Source organism: Hevea brasiliensis, chromosome 10 (assembly GCF_030052815.1).
Source record: "Hevea brasiliensis isolate MT/VB/25A 57/8 chromosome 10, ASM3005281v1, whole genome shotgun sequence".
Taxonomy (NCBI): Eukaryota; Viridiplantae; Streptophyta; class Magnoliopsida; order Malpighiales; family Euphorbiaceae; genus Hevea; species Hevea brasiliensis.
Genome location: NC_079502.1, coordinates 23,475,495 through 23,487,288, shown reverse-complemented (window position 1 = coordinate 23,487,288; position 11,794 = coordinate 23,475,495). Strand labels below are relative to the sequence as shown.

At 25.5% G+C, this 11,794-nt stretch overlaps 1 protein-coding gene across 1 annotated transcript; it reads left to right on the top strand.

Annotated features, from left to right (window-relative positions):
- Window positions 1–4,420: 4,420 nt before the first annotated feature.
- On the top strand, window positions 4,421–6,264 carry LOC110660537 (protein VASCULATURE COMPLEXITY AND CONNECTIVITY). The gene is made up of 3 exons (XM_021818881.2): window positions 4,421–4,581; window positions 4,674–4,879; window positions 5,906–6,264. Exons 1-3 carry the CDS (start codon window positions 4,483–4,485, stop codon window positions 6,105–6,107), a joined length of 507 nt encoding a protein of 168 aa, XP_021674573.1. The 5' UTR covers window positions 4,421–4,482; the 3' UTR covers window positions 6,108–6,264.
- The last annotated feature ends 5,530 nt before the right edge of the window (window positions 6,265–11,794 follow it).

Below are 11,794 nucleotides of genomic sequence, written 5' to 3'. Positions count from 1 at the left end.
TGCTGCTATTGGTGATCTTGATGTGAACAAACTAGAGGGACAACATTTGGGGTTTTAGGTGCTTCTCAAAAGTTCTAAACACATCTACAGTGCATCAAAAGGTTAGTGCACATGTTCTTCCATTAATCTAGGGCTCTAATGAATTAATCTGTTAATTCAAAAATCTTAAATGGAAAATGTAGATCCGAATACATATTGAAAGTGTTTTAATATGCATTTGAACATTGAAATCAATTAGGTATATAATGGATATTGCATGATGCATGAAACCCTAGAAGAAAATTTTTGAATTCAATGTTCTAACCTAACAATTTTCATGCTTCCGCTCCTTCACTATCTATATTATTTAATTATGTGCATGTATGTTTATAGTTAAAGAAAGTATCAAATTACAAGTAATGCATTGGGACATTTTTTATAGGCTGTTAACAAAATTATTTTTGTTGGGAAAAAATATAGGGACGTTTTCAAAATCATTTATGAATGGTATATTTAGAGACATTTTAGATCATCTCAAATCTATTATTATGACCTGATTATACAATTATTTAAACATTTACTTTCGTCCCAAAAAGAACATTTAGGGACGTTTCCAAAATTGTTAGCATAAGGTTCATTTAGGGACATTTTAGATCATCTCTAATAGATTGTTATGTTTTAATTACACAATTAATTAAGACATTTATTTTCGTCGCAACAAATAAACCTTTAGGGATGTTTCATTAAATTCATCACATAAAACCATTAGCGACATCGAAATAGTGATATTTGAAGCGACATTTTATTTTTGTCAAAAATTGTCTTTCGTAACATTTAGCTTCATTTAGAGACGTTTTTAGATTGTCCCAAAAACCATATTTGTTGTAGTGATTGCAGAGTTATAACAAATTGAGTTATGTGTATTTGAGATTTAGTTGCTAAACATTTATAATCAAAGGTTTAGTTTGTTGTACTTCACTTTAGTTTTACAGTATGTTATGTTATGTGTAATAATGAAAGACCCTTATGTTTTCTTTAAATTCTAAAGCATTCTTTTATGTTATGTTATGAATGGTTGAACTAGATTTGATCATTCATGAACGTGATATTGTGGCTCAAATTCGGAGCTACTTTTTAAAGAAATGTTTTATTGTTAAAGAGTGAATGCTAAAGTGTAGTTATGTTTGAGTTGCTTTAAGTTTTGAGTTGCTTTAAGTTATGTATCTACATGGAAAATGCTTTTAACATGTTTTAAGCTTACTACAAATACTAGCAACCTTAAGCTAACCTATTTCCTAGTGCAGTAATGAACCCCAAGCTGGGTCATTACAATTCTCCTCCTCTGCAAGTCTGGATCATGGATCTTGGATCTGCAACACAATACAAAGAACATCAGGTAGTTGGTGGGCAACCTCTCTAACACTTAAGTTATTGTGGGAGCTGAGAATAGATTAATGGAATTAGTTAGTTGAGGTGTGCGTACCTGATGGCCTTTTATATAGGCTTTTGGTCTTGTCTCTTGCACGAATTAGGAGTTAGTATCAGAACAATACTTTATTAGAACAATACTTTGAGTCTAGACTATTTGGGAGTCCTATAGGCGCTAGGACTTTAATCACGGTAAATATCTTTGGTGGCTAATCCGAGTAACTAGGATAAATATCTAAGCTACATATGGTAGCTCAGACCTATCTGAGTATCCTATTATTGGTCGGTTATTTGATACCCACTCATGAGTACTATTTTTAGAGGCTATAGTATCAATTCCTTATCATGCTTATTGAATGTTATTCATTAATTTAATAAGATTGATGAATAGATCTTCAGTAATGTACTTGAACCATGCCTCGTCTACCTTAGTCTAATGCCTAAAGGCACATCATATTTTGTAGAACTAATTTAGGATGTATTGATAATTTAATTTAAAATGAGATAATTAAATAAAATTAAAATTAAAATTTTACAATTTTCTTATAATAATATGCAAAGTATTTCATTTAAAATGTGCTTGATTTTTATATATGAAAATTATTATTAGTCACACACAAATGTACTGGTAATTCTCTAGTTAACAATAAAGGAGATGTTGTTAGATATTTATATAAAGGTATCATTGTGATTTTAGATTCACTATAAGATATTTGGATTGGAGGCTTTAAATTTATTTAAGTCATAATATCAATTTAATCTGAAAAATGAGACATTAGACAATAAATTATGTACGATTAAATTGAATTATATCATTTAATTTTATTAAAACAATAGTAGAAAAAATAATGCAATTAGTCGAGGTTTTAGCCAACTTTCAACAACTTAATATTGAGAACATGGAGAAACCATTGAGAAAGAAGAAGGGGGGCCGCTAGGATTTATTAATTTTGATAAGAAATGATTATGCTTATTAAAACTATTTCTCAACAATTTATTTTAACCTCATTGTTTGTATTAGTAGGATTTCAGTAACAAATTTGCGGTAGGCATGGATATACAACAAGTGGTAATTTATTTTGATGGTTAACTCTTTTAATTTTTATTTTCTTAGGAAAGGCATGACTGCGATTAAAATATACTTTAATTCATATACTCTAATATTCTGACTTAAATAAATTATTTGGTTAATAACACTATATTGCAAATTTTTAACATTAGAAGCCAAAGATTGAAATTAAAGAATTTATATCTTTTAAGCTAAAGATTGAAATTTGAAGAATTTCCATCTTTTAAAGCAATTTAGATGTATCAAAAAAATAAAAAAAAATTGGGCCTAAATAATATTAGATTTATCTCTATTCCTTTTACGAAGGAAAATAAAAATAGAAGAAAAGATGCATAGAGAGATGAAAAATGAAAATGACATAAACATCTAAAAGAAAAATATTATATTTTTTCCACTAAAGCATGGGAAAATTATTTTACTTATTAAAGAAGTTTAATTTAATTTATTTTTAACTTTTTATCTAAATTAGTTCAAAATTTTCAATTTAAATTTAATTAATTAGCTCAAAAATTAAAATTTAAGAGCTAAATTTCTTGATTTAAATAAAAAATCAAAAAATTCAATTTGTTAATTTTTAGGTTAAAGTTCTTGATTTATATCCAAAAATGGAGAAACTCAATTTGTTTTCTTATTTTTTAGTTAAATTGAGTTTAAATTAAAACTTTTATGCTAATTTAGATAAAAAGTTTAAAATAAGCTGAATTAAACTTCTCAAATAATTATGAGAGTGAAATTGATATTGACGCCATCCAAAGAAAGAAAAAGAAAGTAGTCGCTAAAAAAATATAAAAACAAAATAAAGTTTCCATGCATGGACAAAAGGAGTTTTTAGAGTAAATTATAATTTATTCTTTGAGGTTTGGTAAAATATATAAATTAATCCTTGACATTTTAATAAATCTACATTTTAGTCCCTACCATTAAAATAATAATTATGTTGCCATTAGTTTAGTAAAAATGACCAAAATACCCTTTATTATATTTTTTATTGAAACAATTTAGTCTCTAAAATTTGACAAAGCCTACATATTAGTCCTTAAAATTTAGTGAAACCTACTATTAGTCCCTTTATTTTAAAAATCAACCTATTAGTCCTTGACATTTTAAAAATCTACGGATTAGTCCCTCTGTCTAGTTTAAAATTGCAATTATTTAAAAGAAAATTATCATAGTGCCCTTTATTTATAAATTTCAATATGAAATAAAATAGTTCATGAGCTTTTGATTTATTAACAAAATAATCCCTGATATGGCGAAATTAAAAATTTTAACTGATTAAATTTTTAATTTTACAAATTAATAATTTGTAAATTACATGTGAACATTTTTAACATAATTAATATTATTCTTTTTACAAAGTAACTATTAATTACAAAATTAACTATTAAATAGTATTTATGTTTTATACTATATTGTTAAAATGTAAGGATGAATTTGTAATTAACAAAAATATAAGGATCTTAAATTAATTAATTCAAACTTTAATAATAATAACTATTTACAAATTAATCCTAATATGTTTATTAATTACAAAAATATAAAGCTTATTAGTAAATATTTATAATATTTACATATCATTTTGTAAAATATATGGATAATTTTATAATTAACCTAAATTTTTAAGGACCTTAAAATAATTAATTTATATTTTTAATAATTATAATTTATAAGGAGCAATTTGTAGGTTTTACCAAATCTTAGAGACTAAATTGTTTCGGATAAAAAATATGGTAAAGGGTATTTTAGTCATTTTTAGTAAAATAAACAGTGAATTAACTGTGATTCTAACGGTAAAGATTAATTTGTAGGTTTATTAAAATCTTGAGGACAAAATAGGTAGTTTTAAAAAATGCAGAAAATATTATGTAGGTTTTGCCAAACTTAGGGACTAAACTGTAATTTACCAAAGCTTTTTCCTTACTTTACTACTCCTTTTTAATCGCTCTCCACACCCTCCCTTTTCTCTCTCTTCTAAATCTTTAGCATCTCAAGTGCTCTTATCAAGAATGGTCAAATTTGGAGGTGTTGTCATTTGTCTCTTGATTGTTGCAATAGATGTGGTTGCTGGGATTCTTGGCATCCAAGCACAAATTGCACAAAACAAGGTGAATATCTTTTTTCTTCATTCTTGATTTCTTGATATCTTTTTCTTGTATTTCTTGATTATATTCACTTCTGAGATTTGAATACTTTGTAGGTTAAGAACTTGAGGTTGTGGATATTTGAGTGTAAAGAGCCAAGTCATGATGCTTTCACGCTAGGGTTAGCAGCTGCAGCACTATTGGGTATAGCTCATGTTATTGCTAATTTGCTTGGTGGGTGCATTTGTATTTGTTCTCAAGAGCAGCTTCAAAGAGCTTCTCCTAACAAGCAGCTTTCTGTGGCTTGCTTCATTTTCTCTTGGTATGAATCTAGAGCCAATCTCTTTAATTATTACTTTTCTTAGTTTCCTAATTAAGACCTCAATTGGCCTTGGTTTGTGGCTTTATGCACAAAACCTCAAGAGTCATAATGCTCTGCATAAAAAGCAGTGAATAGTTTGCTTTTTTGTATGGCATTTATCTTGATCCTCCCTGTGTGTACGAAGTAGTACAAAGTCTACATGCTACCTCAGCTAAAAATCGACGCCTTGTTAATTAGATTGATCATTTGATGGACAAGGTTGAGTTTTTTTTTTTTTTTTTTTTTTTTTTAAGTAAATGATATTATACATTATATTATGAACATTATATTCAATTTATAATTTTTAATTTACAGTTAAAAGTATATGAAAAACAAAATACATCTTTAATTCGTATTCTAATTCTAAAATTTCATATGATGAATAAGGGGAAATAAATTAGGTGAATTTAAACCTTAATCCTCTGTTTAGAAAGAAACTTTCTTAAAAAAAATATATAAAAAGTTTTTCAAAATTTAAAAAATCTTAAATTTAAAAACTTTTAAAAATCTTTATTTTTTAATTAATTTTTTTATTTTTCAACTAATTAAATAAATAAGTTAATAAAGTTTCTCTTTAAATTTTCTACATATTTTATAAAAAAAATAATTTTCTCTAAATAATAAAAAATTATAAAAATTTAAAAATAATAAAAAATATTACTTTAAAAATTTTATTTTACTCTACCTCCTTCAAATTGTGTATTGGAATAAAAATATTTTAAATTTGAGATTTGGCTAACGCTATTGAGCGGTTTGCTGGTTTATTGACTTTGTCTATGTACTTTGACGTTTTGTTTTGTCAATTTTTTTTTTTTTTACTTAACATTCTTTAGGTTTTTGAAAAATTACTTATTGATTAGAGTTTAGTAAAGCGATTTATGTTAAATTTTTGTTGAATCTTTAATATTAATAAAATCTCAACTTATAAAAAAATAATATCATTATTGATCAGTATTAGTGATTTTACTGGCATGGTTGATTGAGCAGGATCATATTAGCCGTTGGTTTGTCCATGTTGGTTATTGGAGCTTCGTCAAATAACAAGTCAAGGGCTTCCTGTGGTTTCTCATACCGTCGTTTTCTATCTACTGGAGGCATTTTATGCTTTGTTCATGGGCTGTTCTGTGTTGCATATTATGTTTGTGCCACTGCTGCTTTCACCAAAGAAGAAAAATCTGGTGGTGCTTAAGCCATAGGCCCCTTTTGTTTTGTTCTTCCCCCTTTAGTTATTAGGTTTTTTAAATGCCCTCTTGTTACATATTAAAATTTGTAATCATTCTCTTTATTAATTTATGGCATGAGATAACTAATTATATATATTAATTGCTAATTAATCCTTTTCTTTACCCAATTTTTAGATTATAATTAACACATTTTATTCATTTTTATTGGTTGTCTAAGTTTTTCATAGTGATTAAAAAAATAAAATCACTAAAATTATAATAACATACTCCTTTAATTTAATAAAAATTTCCATTATTTCACATAATTAAGAAAAGAAAGAATTGATAAGATGAATTTTAAAGAATTATAAAAATAATTATGTTTAATAAAAATAATAATAACATTAAAAAAAATTAATTAACACTTCATTTTAATATAATTTTAAATAAAATGACTTTTAAAAAACAATAAATAAAAGTGCATAGGGGAAATAATTAATATTTTTTCTCCATAGCTACATTTGGTGGGTCCACATAGTATCATTATTTATTAGGACATGCTAATAAGTGCTGATTTGGGTATTACATAATAAATTTTAATTCTTTACTATTTAAAAAATTTTAAATTTTCTTATATTTTAATTTTTGAACCATGAAATTGCAAAATTTTTTAATTATTCAGAATTATATATTTTTTTTATTATTATACCTCATAATTTTACTATAACTTCAATATCACTAATTATAAAATTTTATCATTATTTTTTATGATATAATTTAAAAATTAAAATGATTTTTGATAAAGTGCATAAGTATTAATTATATTTGAGGCCTATTGATAAAAAAAAATTTAAATGTTTCATTTATTGCTATTTTATTTAAATTTTTTAATTTTGAATGGTTAAATTATATTTTTTAAAATTAAAAAAATTTATTAAAATTTAAGGATTTTAACTTTTGGCATTTCAGTGGGATGACATGTAACCACTCGTCACAACGCTCTAGTTCAGAATTTTACATCAAAAGTAAAACTCAATCACTCACAAACACTACGAATAAAAACCCAAATCACCAATCCCATTCAAGAACAAAACCAAATATTGAAACAACCCAAATCCAAAAGAACAAAACAAATTAAATAATATTAATTGCGTTGCTAAACAAATCCCAAAAGAAAAAGAAAAGGAAAAAACTCTAAATAGCAAATCCCAGATAATTAAGTTAAATCCCCCGGTTACAGGAGAGGCCAAAAAAAAGAGGAGAGAGAGACATAAAGTAGTGAGAGGGGCAGCCAGATGAAATGATATAGAAATGTGAAAATGAAGGATAGCACTAAAATTAAGCCAGAACCTTTGTGTGATGGAATACAAATATAAAAAATTATAAAAATGAAAAAGGTAATAAGAGAGGGAAGAGAAGAGAGAGAATTTTCCCTTTTACCTTGAAAAAAAAGGTAATAAAAAAATGTGTGAAGAGAAATGGGATCAGATAGAAATTAGATAAAGGGACTACTATGTTAATAGAATAAAAAGTGAGGTATTAAATTGTTTAATTTCAAAAATACAAAGACCAAGTTGTTGGCTTTACTAAATCTTAATTTACCTATTCTAAAATGACCAACCAACCAAGATATTGTTATGAAATAAGGCTTAAAAAATAACTTAAAGGAGACAATAATATTGAGAGAAATAAAACTTTTATTATTTCATTTCTTTCGAATTTGTATAACATCATAAACAATACCTTTTCGGTGTAGACATATATAAGATAAAGGAAATAAATTTTCATGAATAAATATATTGAATACATTGGAATAATATAAAATGATTTGAGTAATGAAAGATATAGGTACATTGAATAAATAGGGAGAATATAAAAAAGGTATACGATTAAGAATGTAAATGAACATCTACAATTAATGTATTCATAACACTTTTTAATTTGTCCATATATTAAAAAAATAAGTTTCATTAAAATTTTATCAAGAAAAAACTCTTAAAAAAATCAAAATAAAGAAAAAATATATATATAATCCTTTTGTAAAATATACAATGGAATATTCTCTCATTAAAAACTTTTATTAGGAAAATCAAGTGAAAAAAAAAGTAATTTGATTTGATAAATAATATAAAATTATTTTAAACGATGTTTTCAAGTTTTCAATGAACTTCAAGTTGTCTTGTTTAATTAATTATCATCATTCTATATAGATTAATAAAATTATTTATTATGTAAAAAAAAAAACTAGAAGTACTTATTAGCCATGAATGGCTTTTTTTATCTTTTAATAAATAATGATTTAATCTCTAAAATTTAATAAAACATATAATTTAATTCTCATACTTTAAAATTAAATAATTTAGTTCTTAAAATTTGATAAAATCTATAATTTATTTTTTACAATTAAAATTTCATTAAGTTACTATAAATTTTATCAAAAGTGACTAAAAGGCCCTTATCTTTATTTTTAATCTGAAAACAATTTAATTTCTAAAGTTTTATTTTCTTAACAATTTAGTTTCTGAAATTTTGTTTTATTAAAAATATAATCTCTATATTTCTAATTTGAAAACAATTTAATCCCTAAGGTTTTATTTCTTAACAATTGAATACCAGAGATTTTATTTTATTAACAATTTAGTCTCTGTATTTTTAAATGTGTGTCCAATTAAATTGAAATTTTTTAAATTATTAAAATATACATTAATTACTATAAGGTCCATAAAAATTTTATTAATTACAAAATCATCCATATATTTTAGAAATTGATCCTTAAATATTATAACTATTTATAAATAAACCCTTATAATTTTGTAAAATTCTGTTTATGTTATTATTATTTTAATAATATATAAATAATTATATATATATATAATTATTTATATATTATTAAAATAATATATATATATATATATATATATATATATATATATATATATATATATATATATATATATATATATATATATATATAAATGTAAAATATTTTAGGTTTATTAATCATAATTCTAAATTTAGTGGAAATTAACATAATTGCAATAGTAGAAACTAACTTATAAGTTTATTAAAATTTTAGTGGCTAAATTATTTGATTTTAAAATTACAGAGACTAATTTATAGGTTTAATCAAATCTCAAATATTAAATTATCAATAAAATAAAAATTTAAGAATTAAAATATTTTCAGATTAAAAATAGAGTTAAAAGTATTTTTATTATTTTTGTTAGAATTAACGGTAATTTAATGAAAATTGATAACTTAGTTTTATTAAATTTTAAAAATTAAAATTACTTGTTCGGTTATAGATTTTGTTAAACCACGGGACCATATTACACCATAAAAGTTGCGTTTAACAACATAAGAGTGTTATATGCTTACATCAATAAAAATGTTTTTTTTATCATAAATTCTCAAATAATACAAGGGACGTGTTTTAAATTTAAATTTTTAAAATTGATAAAAACGTGATTAAATTTATACACGTATAAAAAAAAATCCAAAATTATACTTTATAAAATTTCCATAATAAAGCGCTTTTCATTAACTTGCGTAAAAAAAATTTACTTACGATAATATTTTTTCAATTCAAAACAATCATATAAAAACCTGCATAGTAATTTTTAATTTTACGACCAAGATTTTTTTACCTTGTGATATAGGATTAGTACTAGCACACAAATAAATATACGTCACATTGTATCACTAGAAAAAATTACAAATATAAAAAAGTAAATTGATTTTCTTTGAAGCAAAAAGAACAGAATTATTCGAAAAAAAAAATTAATACTGTGAGTCAATTTTTATACGAAATGAGTTAATTTGTTAGTTTTGTTTTGAAATATATATTTTTTTATCTATTCGTATTTATATTTTGTCATTTTTTTTATTTTTATTGCATTTAAATTAATAATTAAATTAATATTACACGTAATTAAACAAATAGATTAATTGTAATATAAATTTTTTATGAAAATATAATTTAATTAAAGATATAATAATTTATAGATTAATATATATATATATATATATATATATAAATTCACGAGGTTTCAAAATCTAGTTCACTGATTACTACCCAACGAGTGAACCATTAGTCATGCCATAAATTGCAGAGAAGATTCACTGTGCTTTGAGGCAGATGCACAATTAACCTTGATGGTACGCCAACATTTTTCTTTCAGAAGTTCTAGCACCTTATTGGTTCATATATTTGTGCTTATCTTAGATGTGCTTGATAATCATTCTGACCCTTTTGAGTAAAACAAAACCTACATTGTGCTTGTCTCAAAACTTAAAAGCCTAGGGCTACCGATTACCGAAAGACTTTCTCCCTATTGCACTATACTCAACTCAACTCAACTAAGCCTTTATCCCAAAAAATTTGGGATTGGCTATATGGATTCTGTAACACCCTCCCGGTAACCACTCCGTACATTCTACTGTTCCGGTGACCGGTGTCGGTCCGGACAGCTAGAACGTTCGGAAAAATATTAAAATTAAAGTCGGGAACCATAATTAACTCAAATATTAATAAGAAACACTTAGTAAAAATTTTAGAAATAAAATACAACCAAGCAAAACGAGCCGGTACCCAAGCGATGGGTAACCGGAGGGAAGTTGCGGTTCTCGCAACGAGGAGCCCTAGACCCGGGGGAAAAAATTATAAAATAATTTTTGGGACTCCAGAGAAGGGTAATTGAGGTTCCCATGGCATTAGAATGCCAAGAAAATACCTAGAAAAATTTTTCAATCGGTACAGACGATTTTGACCCGTTAAGCCAAACGGAGGGCATTTTGGTCATTTCGCCTTCCGAGGTGATTTTTGGCCGACTTGTCCAGTTGAGTAAATAATTAATATGACATAAAATATGAATTAATGTTGATGAAAAATTTATTAAAAATGAGAAATGAAAATAAGAAAACAAAAGTAAGAAGAAAAGTAAGTAAATGGGAATTATGATGCCATTAAGAAAAACTATGACCAATCAAAATTTAGCCATTATTTGACTAACTAATAAAGAGATAAAAGAAGACCTAAACAATTAAAAAACCAGCTGCTTTCTTCTTCTTCTTCTTCCTTAAAAACGTGATCCTCTCTTCTTCCTCCCTCCATGAAAATTTTCTTTCATTACCTCCATTTCCCATGAGTTTCCACCACTAAACCCTAACCCCTTTCATTAAACCTTGACCATATCACTTGGAGAAGCTTTTGGCAGCTAAGGAAAGGAAGAAAAGTGAGGTTTAGGGCTTTGGAAATTCTGCCCAAACAAGGTTAGTGCACTTATACCCATTAAACTCTTTAATTCCATGATTTTGGACTTGAACTTAGTAAGATTTGTAGTTTAAATGAACAAAAAACCTATGGGTATGAACACTTCAATTTCGGCAGCCCTAAGAAGAACCAATAAGGGAGTGTTTTGAATGTTTTTAATGGACTTAGCATGAGTTGGAGATTGTATTTAAGTTATATAATTACCTAGATGTTTAACTAGGGTGCTAAAGGAGGTTTATGGGTAAATTGCCTTGGACACTAGGGTTTTGAGGCATGAAAAAGTGACTTGGATGACCAACCTATTAAAGAACACTCTAATGGTCAATAAGTGACCATTTTGGATATGTTGACCATAATTAGAACTGAAAAATGGTAGGGTAAAATGAAAGTGAAATCTGCCCTAGGACAGCAGCATAGGGACTGAAAATTCAGTCCCTTTGC

What these genes read in the sequence shown, in the direction of transcription:
- LOC110660537 (XM_021818881.2), top strand. Translation starts at nt 4,483, where the DNA reads ATGGTCAAATTTGGAGGTGTTGTCATTTGTCTCTTGATTGTTGCAATA. An exon ending in CACAAATTGCACAAAACAAG is followed by an intron (nt 4,582 to 4,673) that starts GTGAATATCTTT and finishes AATACTTTGTAG; the next exon opens with GTTAAGAACTTGAGGTTGTG. An exon ending in GCTTGCTTCATTTTCTCTTG is followed by an intron (nt 4,880 to 5,905) that starts GTATGAATCTAG and finishes TTGATTGAGCAG; the next exon opens with GATCATATTAGCCGTTGGTT.